This window comes from Schistocerca nitens, chromosome 12 (assembly GCF_023898315.1).
Source record: "Schistocerca nitens isolate TAMUIC-IGC-003100 chromosome 12, iqSchNite1.1, whole genome shotgun sequence".
In the NCBI taxonomy this organism is placed as follows: Eukaryota; Metazoa; Arthropoda; class Insecta; order Orthoptera; family Acrididae; genus Schistocerca; species Schistocerca nitens.
In genome coordinates, this window is record NC_064625.1 from 65,108,601 (window position 1) to 65,131,470 (window position 22,870).

The 22,870-nt window shown below is 41.6% G+C and overlaps 1 protein-coding gene across 1 annotated transcript; it reads left to right on the forward strand.

Annotated features, from left to right (window-relative positions):
- The first annotated feature begins 4,383 nt into the window (after positions 1-4,383).
- LOC126214903 (uncharacterized) lies at positions 4,384-8,448 on the forward strand. Its single transcript, XM_049941546.1, has 2 exons — positions 4,384-4,426; positions 7,904-8,448. The coding sequence occupies exons 1-2, from the start codon at positions 4,384-4,386 to the stop codon at positions 8,446-8,448; spliced, it is 588 nt and encodes a 195-aa protein (XP_049797503.1).
- The last annotated feature ends 14,422 nt before the right edge of the window (positions 8,449-22,870 follow it).

Consider the following 22,870-nt stretch of genomic DNA (forward strand, 5'->3'; position numbering starts at 1 on the left):
CACCAGTACAATCCACAGCCCATCAAGCAACTGTGTTCATCATCTTCCCTGCCTCCCAAAAGAAGTTTGACAAAAAACTCTGGGATTAAGACATATCAATCACAATTTTTGATGGAAAGGGCTTGATCCATGATGAATTTCTACCTGTGGGATGTTGGGAAGACAATGAACACCACATCACTTACTGCTGCAAGGTCTGTGGATAGTACGGTACTGATAACATCAGGTATCATCTCCGGCAATGATGCAGACATCCAGCATTGTGTGCCCATGGTGCTTTAAGTGATTCCACGAGAAGTGTTGGCTGGCCATTTCCTACAGTTTGACAACTGAGGTCAGAAGTCTGTTGTAGGTAATGGTGATTACTCTGAAGGCCGGTAAAAGCATTTTGTTTATAACTCTTGTTTCTTTCCGAGACAATTCACCAAATGTTCAGATGCATTTTGTACACTCTAAGACATAAAAAAAGGCTCTACAAAGGAATTTTCTGAATGGGATGGAAACCAGTAGGAGTGAGGTACAAGTACCAACAAACAAATCATTATGTTCTCAGAAAAACTGGATTATTTATTCCACAGAAAGAGCTTCACACATTGTTCCACCTCCAGCTTTTATGCAAGCAATTATTCAGCTTGGTATTGATTGACAGACTTCTCCTGAGGGATATTGTGGCAAATTCTGTCCAGTTGGTGTATTATATTGTGAAAATCCCAAGCTAGTTGGAGGCTCCAGCCTATGATGCTCCAAACATTCTCAGTTGGAGAGGAATTCGGTGACCTTGCTGGCCAAGGTAGAGTTTGGAATGCATGAAAGAAGCACTAGAAATTCTCACCATGTACAGGCAGGCATTATATTGTTGAAATGTAAGCCAAGTTAGGTAGGTGCTGGTAAAAAGAAACTGAGCTACCAGTCAACTAGTTGCAGCAGTTTGCCGGCAGGAAATCCGAGCAGAAACCTAACGTACTGCAACTCGCACCAGGCTGCATACAATGTAACTGTTTTAAGAATCAGGAAAAGATCTTAATTTTGAATGAAATGTTGAAATACTGGAAAAACATTTTTAAATTCTGTACATTGATAATGTAGACGTTCACTGCCAAGCCCGTGCTAATCTTAACATTGTCATGCACAGACCCTTTCATTTACGTTAGTAAGTTTATGTTAACATATTTCCTGAAATCTGAAGAGCTACTAAGCACGGATTGTTCTTAAATGGAAATGCGCACCATGCTATTAAGATTATCAGTGTGCAATGCACTGACGGTTTTAGTCACCAATCTGCCACATGGAATTACTGTCCTTTCTCATACACAAAGTTACTTAGAAAATCAAACTTTCTAAAAAACACACCAGAATAATATATGCCTACACTTTCGAAACATGTAGCACAACAAAAACTGGCAAATTATAACTTCCTTTGCAGCTCATACTACATGTGACCATACCATTGAAAGGCAGGGCTCTGAATCCTTACACTGCCGTAATGATTCTATAGTTCCAAGAGAAAAGATGCATAAAAAATACCAGGGTACTTTCAGATTGGTCAGTTTTCTTTAAGGCTAATAGAAAAACGTTATTCTCCCACGTTAGTCCGCACTTTTCATGACTAACAAATAACACACTTTCAAATTGTACTTTCCCAAAATAAATATGGAACATTCAGATACTTTGTTAATAATGTAAAGTATAAACTATTTTCATTTGCACTCAAATTGGCTTTCCTTTCACCATAAACTTACTTAACATATTATGATACTAAACTCCCCACTGTACAGTGTACATCAGTAGAACAACGATCTACATATTTACTATAGACCTAATTCACATTGCTATAAGCTTATACAAAACTGTACAAACATAAACAAACAAAAGAGCCATCAAGAAATAAACAGAAAAATTCCCAAAAACATTCTCTTGACCTGTTTCTTGAAAGTCTGTGCACTACTGGACTCTGGTGGGTGAAAATTAGAACTACTTACCCGACTGAACTGTTTCAGACCATCTGTCACTGTACAGGCGTGAGTCACTCTCCTGATACACCGGGGCAATATAAGGGGCCACTCCTCACAAGGATGGCTTGCTATGAAAGGCAACAGAATGGTACTTAGAACAGGGCCGGCCAGAAATTCTGCACGCGTGCGGTGCTCCTGCACACGTGCAACTTGCGGGTCACAGCGTGCACGCCGCAGCCGTCAGCGTTCATGTTTCAATCCACAGATGTCGCTTTATCCATTAGCTGAGATACTCTGTATTTATGTTAACAGTTTAACCCAGTAAGACAAGTAATACAATTAGCAACCGTGGGTTTTTATTAAGGCAGCTTGACTGACGGCACGTAAATACGCGTAATGTTTTTGATCTAGTATTTAAGACAGAGAGCACTTAGCGACTTCCAACAAACCTTAGTCATGGTTTCAAATAACATTAAACCAATGCAAGGTTTCCTGTAACTAATTCTCGGTGCCCTCAGTTACACCCACATAATTTCTGTCTCACTGACCGATGAACAGAATGACAACCGCAGACCTCTCGATGATGACCTGTACCATTATTGCTATATGTTTCACCAGTTCCGTCTGAAATCTGCATAATAACCGACAATTAGATGCTTGTTATGTTTTATCGACTGCAGCTGAGCGTAGCCCTTCACACATTAAAAAAAAAAACCTAAATGTAATTATACAACAATCGGTTTAATGACCAATTTTCCTGATAATAATGTAACACGGAGCAGAATGAGGCAATAATGCACAGTTAGTAAACAATAATTTTTAATTATGAAAGGAATAAATCCAAACACGTTTATCACTGGTCATGAGAAATGATATAGTTAATATCGGGCACAAAAGCACGGCTCATTGACAAACGCAAGCAGCCACGGGAGATTTTCATCACTGATGCTTGATCGAAACGACTGAGAACATAGATCTTCCGTTCTTTGCTTTTTCACAGTACCTGCCATTTCTCAGTACTTCTCTGTCAAAGTTACGGTCACCAGGGGTAAACGAGACTGGGTATGTCATGCTCTTGCTTGTAGCACATAAACAGGGAAGAGGAGCCGCCGCCGTTCATTTAGGACACACGTCTAATAACAGATGTCGCCGTCGCACACGTGCGCAGCACTTCCGCACGTATGCACACTGTGCAGCGTTTGGCGGGCCCTGACTTGGAACATTGTTGCGTACTGTAATTCTGTAAGAAAGCCACAGATGAAAACTGTTATATCCTAGCCAGTAATGCCACCCGAGCCCGCTGCCAAAAGGTTGGCAGCAGCAAAGTCCGGACGCCGTCCGCATAAGCAGCGCCAGCGATACAGGAAATCGCCGCAAGTCTGCGCGCGCCACCGCTGGCTTCTGGCTTCTTAAGCGCTGGAGTCGCGAGCGCTAGGACAGTTCTGGATTCTGCCGCTCAGTTGTATACTCGCCACCGCAGTGTGTACTTGCTAGTCAGTGTGGGTACATCGCAGCAGAGTTGTTATTTGTCGCCAGCCGACGCTGACCTAGCTGCCCCGACTCGAACTAGACAGATTTCTGTAGAGACAATGTTCACCACTGTGTTTCTATATCTTCGTAATAAAGATAAGTACCGACTTTCATTCAATCCGAGTGTTTGGGTTTTCATCTTTCTGTTCACTGTTCCAGCGGACCGGTCGGCCCGCTACTAAAAGTGTGGCGGTGTTTGTCGCTACGAAGGCCGTCACAAAACTGGCGACGAGGACTTCCGAACTCGTGTGCAGGTCTGGTTCAACTTGTTTCTTGAGATAGAATTTTGGGGGCTGGTTTCATTGTGTTCACTATGTCTGCCGAATTACAACAGTTGATCTTGTTACAGAGTCAGCAAATACACAGTCTGGTGGAAGCAATCGCCAAACAAGCGGCTCATCCACCAACACAAAAGGAACATGCACAGGCAGCACCACCCTTCCGTGCTTTTGATGCGGCACGAGAAGAATGGCAAGAATATTTCGCGCAGTTGCAGGCGCACATGACAGTCTACAAAATCACAGGTAATGATCGGCAGCTTTATTTAATTTCCACTGCAGGCGTGGAAGTCTATCGACTACTTTGTAAGTTGTTCCCGGAATCCAAGCAAGAAGCTTTAGACTATGACGTTGTTGTTAACAAGCTTGCTGAGTATTTCGAGTCGCGAGTTCATGTGGCAGCAGCCAGATTCAAGTTCTTCAGATTAAGGAAACTGCCACATCAATCTAATAAACAGTGGTTAACAGATTTACGGGGCCTCACCCGTCAGTGCCGATTTAATTGTGTGTGTGGAGCTTCCTACAGTGATGTCATGTTACTAGACGCTATTACTCAAAACATTGCAGATTCTCGTATTCGTGCTGCTATCTTAAAGTTGCCTGACCCGTCATTAGAGACTGTGATGAACATCATTGAAGCCCAAGATACTTTTGACTATGCTGAGTGTGAGTTAGATCAGCATGTATTTCTCAAATTGCCTGTGCTAAGCAAGTTATGTCACGCCCGCGGCCCCACCGGCAGAGTCAGACTGTAAACACTAGCCGGCCGCGTCATGTTAAACATATTCGTCAGCCGCGTGTGCAAAATGATAGACTTAAGTCTTGCCCTAAGTGTGTTCTTGCTCATCCTCGTGAACGTTGCCCGTTAAGAAACGCGGTTTGTCACTTTTGTCAAAGGAAAGGACACATCCAGACTGTGTTTGCGTAAACGCAAGAACAATTCTAGTGCTGCCCAGCCCATGGATATTCATGTTATTCAAAGCCAGCCCGCCCGGAAGGTCGCGTTTAAAGATTCTTCCACGGTTAGTGTGGGTAATAAACTTGTTCGCAATAAGCCACCCACCCAGCCCTCTGCTATGCGACCCAAGCGTAATTCAAACGCTGTAAAACGTAATGTACAGACTGCAAGTGAAGCGGGAGTTGTTGTTCCACCCGCCCAACCCACGAGTTGTCGTAAGCAGCGAACACGCGCTAAACGCGCTGATTTTATGTCTTCCGCCTCCACTGCACCGATCCAGAGACAGTGTAATAAACTCTTTGTGAAGCTACGCATCCAGGATAAGATCTTCAATTTTCAATTAGACACTGGTGCGTCTGTGACTCTCATAAATAGTGCTACGTATGCGGCTATCGGCCGCCCTAAACTTTCAGCGGCAAAACATTCTTTGGCTCCTTATAGTGGCGAACACATTCCTGTGTTAGGTGTATGTAGCGTGCCAGCCACATTCCGGGGCAATACAAAGTTTCATTCACAGTGGTCCGCGCTACAGTGTAAACATTTTCGGATTAGACTGTTTTGACTTGTTTGGCCTGTCTATACAAGACAATGTGCTGCAACTTAATTCTGTTGTTGTTCCTCAAGACAGCATAACCGATTTGTGTAAACGATACAGTGACATATTTAAAGACGAACTAGGTTGTGCTGCGAACTTTGCCGCTCATATTACGTTAAAAGATAATGCTCAGCCTCGATTTTTTCGTGCTCGTCCAGTGCCTCACGCCCTCCGGGCACCTGTAGAAGATGAACTTCGTCGTTGGCAAAACAACGGTGTTATTCACCCCGTTTCAGCGAGCCAGTGGGCTTCGCCCTTAGTTATTATAAAGAAACCGTCTGGCAAGTTACGTTTGTGTGCTGATTTTAAGTCGACAGTTAATCCTCAGACTGTCATTAATTCTTTTCCTTTGCCTAGACCGGACGAGCTGATGGATAAGTTAGGGGAAGCTTGTTTCTTTTCCAAAATTGATCTCCGTGAAGTATATTTGCAGTTGCCCCTCGACGAGCAATCACAACAGTATTTTGTCATAAACACGTCGTTGGGGTTGTTCCGTTTTCTGCGTTTGCCTTTTGGTTGTGCGTCAGCTCCAGCTGTTTTTCAGCGTTTTTTGTCACAACTTCTGGCTAATGTGCCATCGTGTTGCCACTATTTAGACGATATTGTTGTGTCCGGTCGGACGCCTGCTGAACATTTCCGTAATTTGGAGTGTTTGTTTACAGTGTTGTCTCAGGCAGGCCTACGTTGCAACATCGATAAATGTTCATTTTTCCTTACGGAGTTGGAGTATCTGGGACATGTTATTAATGCTCAAGGCATTCATCCCTCCCAGTCACATTTAGCAGCTATTCGTGATTTGCCCGCCCCTCGCAATCTGCATGAATTGCAAGCAGTTCTTGGCAAATTGACATATTATGTTAGGTTTATTCCTAATGCATCACAGATTGCTGCACCGTTGCATCGTCTCCGCCGTAAGAATGTTCCGTTTGTGTTGTCGGCTGATTGCCAATCAGCCTTTCAGCAGCTTAAAGAGGCTTTATTGAGTGATCGTTGTCTGGTCCATTACGACCCTAACAAGCCTCTGGTGTTAGCTTGTGATGCCTCTTCTTTCGGCCTCGGTGCTGTGTTGTCTCACCGAGTCGGTAACACCGAAAGTCCTATTGCGTTCGCATCTAAATTGCTAAACAAAGCTCAGTGTAATTATAGCCAATTGGACAAGGAAGCGTTGGCTATTGTGTTCGGTGTCACAAAATTCCATCACTACCTCCATGGTAGACCATTCTATTTAGTAACAGATCACAAGCCCCTGACGTCACTGTTTCATCCGTCTAAACCAGTTCCTCAGCGGACAGCTCAGAGACTACAACGTTGGGCTCTTTTGTTATCACAATACCAGTATGAGATACTGTATCGCCCTACGGCTCAGCATGCAAACGCTGACGCGCTTTCTAGATTGCTGATTGCTGCGGATGATGTCTTCGATTCCTCTGACGACTCTTGCCATCAGATTGACGCCGATGAGCACCAATCCCTCCGGGATTTTCCGATTGATTATCGTCAGGTGGCACGTGAGACAGCTACGGATCCTCATCTGAGTTTACTATTACGTTTTGTTCAACGTGGTTGGCCGTCCAAGGCAAAGGACATATCGGATCCTGTGGTTCGTCGCTATTATCCGCAACGTCATCTGTTGTCTGTTTCGCACGGAGTTTTGCTGTTACGCACCGAGAATGACCAGCTTCGTGTCGTGGTTCCCCAAGTGCTCCAATCCAAGGTCCTCGACTTGTTGCATCAAGGTCATTGGGGAGTGGTCCGCACCAAGCAGCTTGCCCGCCGTCATTGTACATGGATCGGCATTGATAAGCAGATTACGCAGATGTCTACAGATTGTTCGACGTGTGCCGAACACCAAGCTGCTCCGCCTCAACGCTATTTTGAGTGGGCACGCCCTGCCGGTCCCTGGCAGCGAGTACATATTGATTTCGCTGGTCCATATTGGAATTCTCGTTGGCTCATCGTGATAGATGCATTTAGTAATTTTCCGTTTGTTGTGCCCATGCAGTCTACAACGTCTGCACAAACTATACAGGCGTTGACTTCAATTTTTTGTATTGAGGGTCTTCCAGAAGTTTGTGTCTGACAATGGTCCACAATTTACCTCTGCTGAATTTGAAAGTTTTTGTTCTGCCAATGGCATTCGCCATGTTCTTACTCCGCCGTTCCACCCTCAATCGAATGGTGCAGCGGAACGTTTTGTACGCACATTCAAGGATCATATGGACCGCCTTCGTGCTACGCTCTCTCGTCAGCAGGCCCTCATCACGTTCCTGTCGTCGTACCGGACCACGCCACGCGACGGCCCTTCGCCTGCGGAGCTTCTCCACGGCCGTCGTCATCGCACCCTACTACGGTTGTTGCACCCCCCGGATCGACCCGCCGCTTCTGAGCATCGCACGCGTTTTCAGCGCAATGACGCCGTTTTTTTTCAGAGTTTATCACGGTCGCCATCGTTGGGAACGTGGTACCGTGATAAGTGTCCAGGGTCGCGGTTTTTATACTGTTCAAGGTGCTACTGGGGTACACAGGAGGCATCAGGACCAGTTGCGCCGCGATGGCCGCCCGGATTCTGCCGCTCGTTCTTTGTCCACAGATTTGATCCGCGACGGGTTCCAGCCGCGCCTTCCGACTTCGCTGCCGCCCCCAGGGCAGCAGCAGCAGCCGTCGCCGCTACCACGCCGACAGCCCGTCCCGTTGATGCCTCCCGCGCAGCTTCATACGGGAGCGCCCCGGGTGGTCGCTCCAGCGCCTGCGGTCCCTCTTCAGTCGCCGCCGCCTTCGGAGCTGATGGACGTCGACCCCTCAGCCGGGCCGCCTTCCCAAGCGGTGGCTGTGCAGCCTGTCCTGCAGCCGCTTTCCTTGGGCACCCCCAAGGAGTCTGACACCGCAGCGCCTTGTGCGGCGCCCACTCAGCAGCCGTCGACGCAGCGTCAGGAGACGCTGCCTCTCTTCGTGGGTCCCGACGCCCCGTCGCGTCCAGTACCAGAAGCTGCACCCGTGGTCACAGGCGTGCACCCTGACCTCGGTTTTCAGTCGGTGTTTCCCGAGGCCCCGCGCAGCCAATGCTGGGGTGCGGACCGGAGACTGCCACCGACAACAGTCTCCGCCCCGGTCTCTTCTGCTACGCCTGCGGCCTGACACCTCCCCCGCCGTCGACGCTCGCCACGTCATTATTCAACGACGGTGCGGCGATTTGTGGGGGAGGAGTGTTATATCCTAGCCAGTAATGCCACCCGAGCCCGCTGCCAAAAGGTTGGCAGCAGCAAAGTCCGGACGCCGTCCGCATAAGCAGCGCCAGCGATACAGGAAATCGCCGCAAGTCTGCGCGCGCCACCGCTGGCTTCTGGCTTCTTAAGCGCTGGAGTCGCGAGCGCTAGGACAGTTCTGGATTCTGCCGCTCAGTTGTATACTCGCCACCGCAGTGTGTACTTGCTAGTCAGTGTGGGTACATCGCAGCAGAGTTGTTATTTGTCGTCAGCCGACGCTGACCTAGCTGCCCCGACTCGAACTAGACAGATTTCTGTAGAGACAAAGTTCTCCACTGTGTTTCTATATCTTCGTAATAAAGATAAGTACCGACTTTCATTCAATCCGAGTGTTTGGGTTTTCATCTTTCTGTTCACTGTTCCAGCGGACCGGTCGGCCCGCTACTAAAAGTGTGGCGGTGTTTGTCGCTACGAAGGCCGTCACAAAAAAAACCAAAACGAGGTCCTTCTACAAAATACAAATGGAATCCCAGTCAATCACTCCTGGTTATCAGGCAATAGTCAGGTTGGTATCACACTGCTGTCCAAAGCAGCTCCAGACATGTCTTTGCTGACCATTGGTCTCAGTCCAATCCACTCCCGTCATTGAGATTCCAGTCCAAAGACGTGCCTGGAGATGACCCGATAATCGAGAGGAATCGTCTGGGGTGCCATTAGTTTCGTAGCAAGATCCCTTCAGTTTTAATCCACAGTGCTATGTCAACAATGTGCTATACCCCGTTTTATTGCCCTTCATTGCAGACGATGTTGAGTTAACAATTCAGTCAGATATGCCTACCTGCATATGAGAAGAGCTTCTACTGCTCGTCTTTATGCTTTCCGAGACCTGCCGTGCCCAATTGAGAATGTAGTGCTACGGGCAGGGCCCTCCAAACATATTGGGATTTCAGTGCTCCAGTCCACAATTTAGACAGAATTTGGCATGATATCCCCCAGGAGTACACCCAACAACTGTATCAACCAATATCAAACTGAATTACTGCTTGCATATGGGCTACAGGTTGTCAATGCATTAATGACTCCCTCAGTTTGTGATGCTCTTCCTGTTGAATAACTCATCCAAGTGTTCTGAAATTGTAATCATTTGTTTCTCTGCACATGAACAGCACATTTACTCATTTCAACCCTTTGGATAATTCCTGTGTGGTGCAACTTTCTTCTTTCCTTAGAGTGTACTTAAAAAATTGTGTAAACAGCCTTATAAGTTCACCATCTTAAAAGAGCACACAGGCCCCTTTGAAATGCTGTAGAACTGATACCTGCCAGTTATCTGAGCCTTCACTGCTGACATAAGCCACATCATTGAAGAGGTGTGTATGTGCCAGTCGATTATAAGGAATCAGTGTAGTACAATGGATTGAAACCACAGATTAGACCTATTATCTTTGGATGTGCCAGTGAATTAAGTTGCCCAATTTGTTGGTGCATCAGTGAAGACTATCCAGCTTGTCTACAAGGAATGTTGTATCACTTGCAACCACATAATGTGGCATAATAATAAAAGTGGCCACATTAAGATCCTAACTCGTAGTTAGTCATAGAGATGAACGTTGTAAGTTGCCATTGACAGTCAGTCTCAAACACACCAGGAATCGCTGCAGACCCATGTGTACTAGTTTTCAGCAAAATATTGTGATGGCAAGTTGCATGCAATGGGTCCCTTGCAGAAGACTACCGAGGCATAAAGATGTACATCTTGTCAGTGGAGCAAATACCACATAAACTGGACAGTAGGTGACTTGAATAAGGTTTTTAACGTGCAATGGGCAGAGGATATACACAGTGTCTCAAAAGTTACAGAACACTTCTGATGTGTTACAGCATCCAAACAAATTAGACCTAAGGTATTCACACCATGTTTGCCTTATGTGACATAGTATCACAAAGTTTTTATGCAGGTTAATCAATTTCAACATGTGTGCACCAGTGGTGGTGGGCACAATTTCCAGTCTGTTATCAGGATCTATCCACATTCAGCACATTATATCTGCATCACCGGTGGCAAGGGCGGAAATGATTTTGTTCATTAAATTTTAGAAGTGGTTGACAGCTGTCTGGTAGACTCTGTCCTTGGTATATGCTCATAGAAACAAATCCACGTTTCTAATGCCTGGTGGCCTAGAACACCAAGGAATAGGACCACCCCTGCCAAGTCAGCATACGTCATAACACCTGGTCCGCAACATCTGCCACAGCCTGAGCCCACCATATTAATGGAAAAAGACTGTGTCTCGGCAGTCAGCCAGTCATAGTGACAGCCTGAGCATATCAAGGTAACTGCTTTTTTTCTGAGGAGAAAATGGTCCCAGAATACCATCAACCGCCAAACAACACAACACAACACATTCACTATCATGTACCTCTTCCATCACAGCATGTGGATTGGTTGTGCCGGCAGTTGGTAATATATCACTATCTCCTCACAGGATATGTATATACTGTGAATTGCCAACAAAACTGGCACAGTCACGCATATTTAAATACAGGGATATGTAAACATACAGAATATGGCACTGCAGTTGGCAATGCCTATATAAGACAACAAGTGTCTGGCACAGATGCTAGATTGGTTAGTGCTGCTACAATGGCAGCTTATCAAGATTTTCGTGAATTTGAATGTGGTGGTATAGTGGGCATACGAGCAATGGGACAAAGCATCTCCAAGGTAACAATGAAGTGGTTATTTTCCCGTATGAGCATACAGTAAATATCAGGAATCTGGTAAAACATCAGATCTCCGACATCGTTGCAGCCGAAAAAAGATCCTGCAAAAACAGGACCAACAACTGAAAAGAATCGTGTGCAAATCGCTGCATATTTCAATGTTGGGCCATCAACAAGTGTCAGAGTGTGAACCATCAGCGATATGAACTTTTGTAGCTGAAGGTCCACTTGTGTACCCTTTATGACTGCACGACTCAAAGCTTTATGCCTCACCTGGGTCCATCAACACTGATATTGGAAACACGTTGCCTGGTTGGACGAGTCTCGTTTCAAACTGTGTCGTGCAGATGGACATGTACAGGCATGGAGACATCCTCTTGAATCCATGGACACTGCATGTCAGTAGGGGACAGTAGAAGCTGGTGGAGGCTCTGTAATGGTGTAGGAGGCATGCAGTTGGAGTGATATGGCTAGGTATGACCCTGAAAGGTGACACATACGTAAGCATCCTGTCCATTGGGGATTCCGATGGACAATGATACACTTGGAATGTCCGGAATTGCTACAAAGTGGCTGCTCAGAAAAGATGCGTCATTCACAGTGTTAATTCCTTCCATCGCTACTTCAGACAATAGTCAAGCCCATGAGGCACAATCGATTACTAAGCCAGCATCCGGCATGCACTGTACAACTGATGCGTGTTATCAAGATCTTACATACTTTGCTCAGAGACAATTTTCTTGTGTTTGTTTGCATATAATAAAAGTAATGTGTGGCTAAATACTTTAACCAAAACTGAACATGAATGCCCAAAAATAGAGTGAAGTTCCAATATTTGCAGCTCTTGATATGTACATGAACTTTACTTTTAAAAACAAGAGTAGAAGGCTTAGATATATCATACAAGATTTATTTTCTGGTATATTTTTTATAGTGATATCAATGTAGGTAAGATGTAAAGAGAGATTGAGAGTGGGCAGGTTTGTTTTTTAAATAGTGAGCCTTCATAATTGTGAAGGCAAGATTTGTCATTGAGTAGGTAGACTGGTGCTGTATCTGTGTTGAAAGATATTTCAATTCCTTCAAGAAAGTCAAATTTCTTGCCTTGTTCTTTTCTACACTGTTTGCAGAATGAGTTACTGGGCAAGAATTATGGCAAAGTCGGATTTGTTCTGGATGTTAAGACAGAGTGCATCCCTGTGCTTCTACCAGTTTGTTGATTGCTGAAGTCTGGACATACCTGACATTTGATATTCTTGCTTAGTGCTTTCAGTACTGTGGATGATATTATTCTGTATTTTGTTGGTTGTGAAGAAGCTTATTTTTATGTCATACAACTTGAAGAGGTTGGCAATTTGGTATGAAATCTTCCATAAGGAAGGTCAGTGTTTATTACAAAGATGGTCTTCCTGTTTGTGGGTGGTTGTCCAGAAATTGGTTGGTTTAGTTAATGTATTACAGCAGGATTGTATTAATTACTGGAGGCAGCTGATTTTACAATTTTCGTTTCTTTATATCTTTCACTTGTATCCATTGGGTCTTTAAGCATGTGATTAAACATTCTTATATTGATCTGGATAGCAAGAAGTTATGGATGGTAACACTAGTAATTGTTGGCTTCCTGGTAATTTCAGCATTGTATAAAGTTTTGTTAATGTTTTCTGGTGTTTCATTTCTACAGTGACGTGAATTGAATTTTGTGGTGAAAATTTATTAATTTCTTCAGCTAGTTTTCTATTTCCTTTGGTTGCTCTGTTGAAAAGAATGAAATGAGAGCGTTGCAATTTTCTATATTCACACTGAATAAACAGTCATAAACATCCCCAATGAATAAACTTAATCTTGGTCCCTACAGCTGTTGTGCTATAATCTAGTGTAAATTCCTGCAGATACGAAAGGGATTTTGAACTTGTGTCCATATAGTTTCCATAACCTGCACTAATATGCAATACTTATAGAAATGCTTTTGGTTGTTGTTCAGTACAGTGGTTCTACCTGACAGCAGTTTCTAGTGACTTATTAATGCATTACTGTCCCAATAGTAATTTTTGCCACACACTGTGTGTTTCAGGACCTGCGCAACCTGCCAAGCAGAACACTGCCGCCTCCCGACAGTTCTCTCAAAACCCGGTGATGTAAGCAGGGGGATTAGAATGCTTTTGAGTCTCGCAGCCAGACCACTAACAAGGTTTTGCCTCCTGCTGAACACCAAACCCACAGACAGTCTGGTTTTCTTTTTGTGAAAGTGAAAATTGAATCATTGTGGGTGCTGTGATTGTCAGTTTCTATTAACATGACACAAGCAGTGTGGCAGGTATTATAAAAAAACGGAAAGGAAAAGAGCTCCCATATCTTGGCTAACTGTTGTTTACTTCTTTGATTTGTTAAGCAATGCGCTAATAACGGCAGAATGCCAACGTTATAAATTGTACAAGGTGAAGTGAGATATTACACTTGAAATCATTACAGCCCACTATAAAGTAGTGATTGCTTCTCCCAAGTGATCAAAATGCGGTCCATAAAGAAACCTTCATTATTCCAGTAGGCAGTTGGTCATTGGTGTTTAGTATGCTTGAGAGCTGTTCTTTGTTCACACAGTTAGTGATCAATACAGTGTTGCTCATGAAAAATGACATCTTAGGCGTGTATTGACCTAACAAAAACTCCTAGTTAGTGAGCAGAATGTGTCTTTAAAGATAATTAATTCCAAATGCAGTCATTTGAACTTTTTACTCACTGAGGCAAGTATTCCTCTAAGGTTTGAGATGGTTGTAGACACTTCTGGTAGTTTTGTAACCAATGACAACTGGCTTTGGTGAAACTTGTTACGTGTTCAGATAATGAATTTATACATTTGTCTATCTGGCATGGCAGTTCATAATATTTTTCCCTTTCTTCTGTGGTGAGGGGGGGGGGGCGGCTTGTTCTCCTGTGCCCTAGTCAAGAGGACCAACTGTCATGGTCATCATTTTGGGCCCTAGGACAATGCCTATTTTGCTATTTGGAGAACCATGCAGAGGAAGGAGCACCATAAGTAGTTTATCCAGACTGTTCAGTATCATTTCTCGATGTCCCAGCTTTATATCACTTGGTCCTTAGTTTTGGAATCCAAGTAGTTTCTCATCACAAGCAATTGCAGCTCTTTCTATCATTGTATTTGAAACACCTACCTTCTGAACTGGATGGTCTGAAACCCTGCACCCTGAGACATACACGAGAGTGTGGTGGCTTGTGGTACACACCTTGGCCCATCTGATTTTCATTTTACCAAAACATCTAAGATTGACAGCCTTCCTTCTCTCACAGTTGACATGAAGTTGATTATGGTAAATGTTGAAAGCTTGAGGTTTTACTCAAATCTGAAGATATTGTCATGAGAACAAAGATTTCTTCACATCACCATATTTAAAAATATTGCTCAGCATATAAAAAGGAAACTTTGTTGCCATTGTGAAGGAACTATCCTGACACTAGTTCCAGGTTACCTGATGGACACAAAAAGAAGTAACTATTAAAGTGTAGCGTACATACTTACCATGTGTAATAACATGAGAGAGAGCAAATTATATATTATATTTCCGTAAACCTTCAAGATACTTTCATTCTGTAACAATATGTTGTCTTCTCAAGTAGAAATATATAATTTCCAGCTAAACACATATTGCTTACATGCCTGTAACAATATTCATACTAAAAAAAACTTTAATCTAATTTCTTCTGCACATGTAAAGCCACTGGCTCAGTGCTGCAGTGATTATTATTTACATGGCTCAGTAAAGCAGTTGCTGGTTAGTTCCCCATCTAACAATTATTTAATTCACACAACCTCCCAAATGTGCACACAGTATTCAAAGTTGAAATACATACTGAATTGCATGTTATTTATGTTCACTACCCAGCCTGTCTTTTATGTGAACTCTACATCAAAATAGAAACATTATACATTGGGCGTGCCATAACCTTGTAACATACATTTCTCCAGCCTCCCCGCCTTCCCCCGAACATGTTGTGCCTCTTTAATTTCACCTCTTATGGAAAATTGCTCCCTGACTTGTGTTTCCTCTTTGAAAACAACCAGTGGACAGTGCAAATATATAAGGCAGCTGGTAGGAGCCACACTTTCCCATGTAATAAATGAGTGTATGAAATTTGGCTTCTTATTAGATACCTTCTTCTGAAGCAGAAATGAGGTATTGGTTCTTGCTAACTTGTCACTACTCAAACAACATTTTCTTATAGTGGCTTTGGATAACAGCTCAAGTTTTTATAAGTTGTAATCCTAATTTCTTTCATAAATGTGTATTGAGGATTCCTGGTGTGACGTAAAATAAAAGTCTCATTTCATTGACTTTTAGTTTCTTCTTTGCTTTCTACTAAATCGCAAGTTCTAGAAAACTTGTCTATTGAGCACTGCTTCATAAAATTCAGTAAAACCTATGCTCCCAACATAAAGAAACTTGCAGAAGACCTGACAATTTAGTTTGATTTTGGAGCAGAACAACTGGTGTTGGCAGTAAAAATTTTTCTAATTTTGGTGTGGAGCAACCCAACTTACCTTCTATTGTTGTGACAGTTAACATCTGTTATACTGTACTTGGTCCAAACAAGTTTATTTCTACAGTGTCTGCTAGGATGCCATTGTTTATCAATGAACAATATAAACCACATAAAAGTAAATGAGAACAACAGGGTTTAGGAGCATACTTGGCACAACCATTGTAGTGGAAATGCTTAACATTGTGTGAATGTTTCTAAGTGGATGACAATAAGACCATGGTCAGTACTGGAACCTGCAAGATATTGGTCATTACTTGTATTTGGTGGTCGTTCCCTGAAAGTACCTTATCTTGCTTCTGCCCTTCTGCAATAATATAAAAATGAAATAGTGTCTTCCAGTGTAGAGCCTCTTCTAGAATTTTAACATTTTAAGGTAGTTCCTAGAACATGTTTCAGTATTCAGGTTGCAACAGAAATTTTAGGAGCATCTGTCAATATTTTCAATTGTATTACTGTGTTGAAATGTACATACGTGTTGTTCAACAGTATTCAATTTGTAAATATTTCAAGAGAGATGCTCTTTTTAATTTATTAAATGCCACATCAGTAAAGTGGCAATCTATGGGATCAAATGGAGGCAAATGCTTTGAATACTTTAAAACTGTAACATTTATGTTGAAACTGATAAGGCCTACAGATGCACTATTGGTTATTTGTACTACACACAAGCCTTAGAACAAAATGAATGTAAACAAAATTTTAAAGAGGTTTTGTTTTAATGTTTAAGTGCTGGCACAGAATGCATTGACTTGTTTACTAACAGAGTTTGTAACCTTTGAGTTTTGTTTTGTCATCAAAGATTATTAGCTCTTATCAAGTTATAGCCAATAACAATGAACATGAAGGAGTTACAAGACGGACTTTATCAATTGGCCAAAATTGAAAACTATAATCAGTTAATGTGAGAACATGGGGACAAGAGTTATTGTATCCACTGTGACAACATAATCTGGATCTCAGTAAAACTCAAATGAATACAGATATTATTTAGTTATATTTATTAGCTATTCTAGTTCCCCACAACAATGTAAAATTGCCTTTGGCTATGAGTTTTAGCATTGTTGCAGCAAGAGAGAATGAATGAAATACCTTACAGTGTGTACAAGCATTTTGATGAATTTTCATTTTCAACAAGCAGTACATTGCGGTTGCACTGTTGCTTGCTGTAGGCATACAATTTTAAATGTATTGGACCTAATTATTGTTTCTATTGTAAACGTGACTAGTGTTAGTGTTCATATAAAAACAGTAGCACATATTATGTAGCTCTACTTGCTGAAGAGCTACTCAGATCAGAATATTACAACCTATTTGTAGCCCACCTTATTGGTGAAATTATTGTAGATATGAAGTTTCATTGAAGTTGTCATTTGGAACAGAAGCGCATAATAAAGTTTTTTTGAGACCAGCAGAACTGCTTTTCACCCGTGTATGTATGTATGTAGGTAGGTAGGTCTAACAATTTTTCGTCCAGTGAGTCTTTGACCTAGCCTATGGTTTCAACACTACGTAGCAGTGACAGACTGCAGGTAGATAATAGACAACCACCAAGTGACCATCAACATACATCAGTTTTTCTTAACCTGTTTCTGTAAGTTGATGATAAAATGAACCTTTAAGTAATAAAAATAATCAAGTATATAGCTGCACATTAAATAGTGTTCCATGGAACTGAAGTGCCAAATAATTAAAGAAGTAAAACAAAGACCACTGAATAAGACAGGACACAATGTTTCTTGTAACAAGTGTAGTGCATTGTTACTAAATACATTTTCAGAGAAAATTTATATAATGTAGTGTTTGTTAATGTTGTAACGTGCCTACGAAACATTTATGGTTGAAATGTACAGTTCTTTTCTGTAAAAGATGCATGAATTTAGCATTTTTTTTAATGTTCTTCTTAATTTTGTTGGTTCCTTTGTTCCCATTACCTATTACCAATATAAACGGTGAGGCTGTTCAGACTGCTTTGTTTTTCTGTACAGCATGGAGTAATTACTTCATAGCTTATCCCAGAAGCCTCATCATTAAATAATATCAGTTACATGAATATTATAATTGCACGGTTAAAAATGTTGTACTGCATGAAAGACATTGTAATTCTACAGAGTTGCAGTTGTACTACCTTTGAGCTGTGTACATTTTTAAGTTACAAGCCAGTATCAGCTTTATGCTGTAAATGTCTTGGTAAGCTTTCCAGTGGAACAACCAGAAATCTGTGTGCAAATTAACACCATGTAAGCAGTGTAGGTAATGGTAACAGCTCTTTTCATATACAGGGCGTATTAAAACAAATACAAAAACCTACATACACACAATTTGCGAGTGTTTAGGAGAGAAAAAGCTTTTTTTGTGTGACTGCCTCTAAATTTCTTTTTTATAGGGGGAGACGATGTTGGTGTATGAAGCACTGGTTACCAGTTCAGTTGAATGCACTGTCATTATTCACACTCGGTTGTTTTGAGCAAGCATATTCCAGTTGTGCCATAATGTAGACAGGCGATATTTTCAGAAATGCCCCTAAACCAATAGTCACACCATATCTCGAGCATTACTAACATCAAAACTTTAACGGATCCATATCAGGAACATGGTGCACACCAGTGACATGTAATGAAGTGTATCTCTACCTCCTCTGACCCCACAAATTCTTTGTAAATGTAGTTTCTTTTACACAATGTATACAATTTTTTAGGAGCAGCTTCATTTCTAATGAACCAGCTTTAAGCCCAAGAAGGCCTGAGAGTAACAACCTCAGGATAAAGGCAAGTAGCTGTACAGGACAGAAGAGTTGGACCTTGACTAAGGTAAGTCAGAAAGTACCTTTGTCCTTGAATCACATTACCTGTCATGACTAGAGACAGATAAACAAAACAAAGATAGTTCAACTGTTAAATAACCCTCCTCACCACCCACACACACTGTTTAAACATAGTTTCCATCATAAGCAAAATTTTACATTAAAAGGTGACTGGCACTTCCATTGAAGTTCAACGTATGAGGAGCATCCTGAAAGTAAGTACCAAATCATTCTACTGCCACTGCAGCACTAGTGTTATAGGTTCACACATTTCTCTGGTTCATTGTATTTCCACATTTGACACTGGAGCTGAATTTTGTTGTATTGATATTTGTTAGTGATCATTCAAACTGTTTAAGACAACCTCTGAGCCCAGTGACTGTGAAGTGCACTCTGTTATGTTGTGTTTCTCCACACAGAACATTAAGCCGGCTGAAATTCATCAACTTGTAAATATTTATGGTGAGAAAGTGGATGAGACTGTTTGTTGAACTTTCATGGTGAAGCATGTATTGGACAGCCTTCTGTTGTCACTCATGGTATGGGTGAGAAAATGAATTAGAAAATTCATGAAAATTGATGGTTCATAATAAGAATGTATTTCAGAAACTGTTTTGCATGACTCAGTCATAAATTTCTTAGATGTTTGTGAATTGTGTTCCAAAAATGCCTACAAAATTATGTGCCTTGGCAGGGTTTTGACATTTCAGCACTGAATACAGTGATGAGGAAGATGAATTCTTAAATAGAATTGTGACTGGTGATGAAATTTGGGTTTTTCATGACACTCCAAAATAAAAACAATATATGGAATGAAGGAACTCACAATCCGACAATACTCCTCCTACCGCCCCCCCTCCCCAGCCCAAAAAAAAAAAAAAAAAAAAAAAAAAAACAGAATGAAGTTGTCAGTGCTAAAAATCAGGTGGAATGGATTCTAGGACCAACAAGGCATTCTGCTTGTTGAGTTCCTTCTCAGAGCTGAAACCATGAAAGTGATATGATACTGCAAAACACCGAGAGAACTCCATCATACTATTCAAAACAAGAGATGCGAAATTCTCAATTGAATCGTTATGTTGCTTCATGACATCACGTTTCATTTCTGCTGGTGGCACTGAGACCCTTACTAAACAATTCAGTTGGGAACAGTTCGACCACCTGATCTCCCATCTTCTGACTACCACTTTTACTTCAACATCAAGCGGGATGAAGGTGCTTCAGCACCAATGATGATGTAAGTGTGATCAGTAATGGACGTCTTCACTGGTGGTATCTTTCTATAAAGAGGGCATAGAAAAGTTGGCTTACTGCTGTGACAAATATCTGAACAATGGTGGCTGTTGTGTAGAAAAAGAGTATTTCTTCAAAAAAAAAAAAACAATGGTACTTACTTTCCTGGCATGCCTTGTATATTTCAATGTCTTTTGGCTTACCAATGTGGGTATAAAAGTTGACAGAGAACATCCCACATCCTCTTCTTTACTGCAGTCACATAATGGGGATACACAAAGCCAATATGAATCACCTGTTTTCTATCAGCAGCCATGGTTGACCATGAGGTGCGTTAAGAATGTTGTTGAAACTTCTGGATCATACACAGGGTTATTCAGCTGCCCATGCCATAAAGTTTTATGGAACCTGCAACATCTTCAAGAACCACACGCATGATTTTAATCTTCTCTCCTCCCTACATGCACAATGTTAGGCCTACAAAAACAATGAACAGGACCTTTTTGTATGAAAATTAACTAGATAAAATTTTGTACTTGAATAAGTTTTTGTTGGAGACCACAGTTTTTGTGTTATTCAAGAAAAACGCATTTGGGCCTCTAGCAAAAATTTACCCCCCCCCCCAAAAAAGGCTACAGTAAATGTCCCACAAAAAAGATCCTGTTCATTTTTTATGTAGGACTAGTAATTTGCATGTAGTGCATGAGAGAAATGAAAATCTTGCCCATGACATTTGTAGGCATTGCAAGTTGCATAAAACCCATGGGTAGGGGTAGATTAATCATCCTGTACAGGTTCTACACCAGGTTGTATGCAGTGCTTAGCAGGTATCCTGCTTCCTGCCTGGTTAATCAGGTTTTGTGCCATCTTTATCTCTATAGATTCAGTGATGACACTATCCCAGAACCTGGGGGTCTGGACCATGACCTTGGTGTTCTCATAATCCATGGAATGTTCCAACTCTAGGCAGTGTTCTGCTATTGCTGATTTTGTGGCCTGCCTTAGCCTGGTATGTCGCTGGTGTTCCTTACATCCAGCAAGCAGCCAGGGAACACCTGATGAAGACGTCAAGTAATGACGTCGAAATATCGTGTTTGGAAGACGCTGATATCCGGCAGAAAATCCTATTTCCACGAGATGTCATCAAATCGCCGGGAAAGTCTAAGAAATTACAATTCCACAGATCGCAAGTGGAGTGATCATGGACGTGGAATGTGAAATGAAAATTTAGACATACTTTTGATTGTACTTGTATTATTTGACCCCCCCCCCCCTCTCTCTCTCTCTCTCTCTCTCTCTCTCTCTCTCTCTCTCTCTCTCTCTCTCTCGCTCTCAACCGCGCGCACTCTAGTTCTACTAAGAAATTCAGTTCTTAATGGAATCGGAGGAGATGGCTAGCAATAAATCCTTTAGGCTCCTCTTAAACTGAAATTTGTCAGTAGTAAAGCTTTTTATGGCTGCTGGCACGTTATTGAAAATGCGATTTCCTGAATGATGGAGACTTTCTTGCACCAAAGCAATTAACTTCCAAATCTTTGTGAGGATTATTCATGTTTCTAGTAATGACTCCATGAAATGAGCTGTTGATTTGAGAATATTCATTTGTTTTTAAAGACAAATTTCATGGCGAGAAGGTATCTTCTATCTGCACCATTCTAAATTGACCTATTTCCATGTCCCTTATCTCAAGCTGTGTTATACTAACGGTAGAACACGAAACATTTCTTACATGGATCTCCACTATTTTCTAACAATGATATTTTTTCATGAATAATATATTAATTGTGCAATTTTGGAAAAGTTTAGTAAGATGTTTTATGAGCAAATTTAGAAAATAAAAAGACCATAGGGTTTTTATAATATAGTAGGAAGCATTAAAAAATATTACTTCATGCATGTCGAGTAAGACAACTGACCGTTAGAATTACATGGTTCTGGGATAAATGGTTTGAGAGGAAAGGTACATTAAGTTACAAAAGTTACAGAAAATTGAATATGAAGTTGTATTACACTTACTGGTGTATATGCAGTCATTTAAGTTCATAGTTTCTTTCACTGCATCTGTCATACATTTGATTAAAAGTAAAAAAGTGTTAAATAAGAGAGTTACCAATTTTTATATGAACATATTATGTTGTATTAATCACAAGACTACCAGAACATTGCCGTAAAATAAAGGAACAGTATTTTTTTCGTTCAAAAACAGAAAGGCATGCCAATTGCTATATTCTGCCCCGTGCACGGGGCAGATTGGGGTGGTAAGTACAAGTGATTTTAAAAACGTATAAAATTATCGGAAATGCAGAAAATATTGGCTTGCTCGGTATTGATTTAGTTTAATGTCAAACTACAGTTTTCATGTATTGTATCCTTTTCTTAAGGCTATTTACGAAATTCACACACGAGGAAAGACTCATCACCTTCGCTATCTATTCCTGCACAAGAATCGTGGAGCAAGCGACCCAACCTTCAACTGATTTTGAATAAAAATCACCACAATATAAACGTGCACAGTCATAACTTTCCTCGTAATCACTCTCGTTAGTATTGTATTCTCTCTCCTTTTTTACATTTATCTTCAGGCCCTATTTTTCTTTTTTGAATTCTTAATTTTATTCTGTTTCGCAAATAGTTCTTTCTTTGCTCTATCTTCTTTGGCAAAGTTCTTTTCTATTTTTCCTTAATAATGGCTTCTAACTCTTTTTTTGTACTTCAAATCATTCAAAACATCGGTTTTCCCCTTATCCGTTTCGCCCTTTTCATGCTTTCGTTAACTTTTGGCAAGGGCATCCGAATTTCCGGTGAAATATGAAATGAGGAGTAGGTGTTGTCAGTTGTCATCCAAGAGCACCCAAGATTAGAACAATTAGGTCCAATAACTTTGTCATTCTTAGGCGGCAGTTCATTGTTACACTTCGCTGAAACCTCGCCTGCTTGATTATCCAGCTCGTTGGCGTCGTCTTTTTTAGCTGGTGTGCTAGGTGAAGGCAATTCCAATTGTTCAGATATAATAACCTTTTTATCTGACGGCCTATCACGT

Coding starts and splice junctions, on each gene's coding strand:
- LOC126214903 (XM_049941546.1), top strand. CDS start 4,384: ATGAACATCATTGAAGCCCAAGATACTTTTGACTATGCTGAGT. Junction 4,427..7,903: donor TACTTTTGACTATGCTGAGT/GTGAGTTAGATC, acceptor CTTTGTCCACAG/ATTTGATCCGCGACGGGTTC.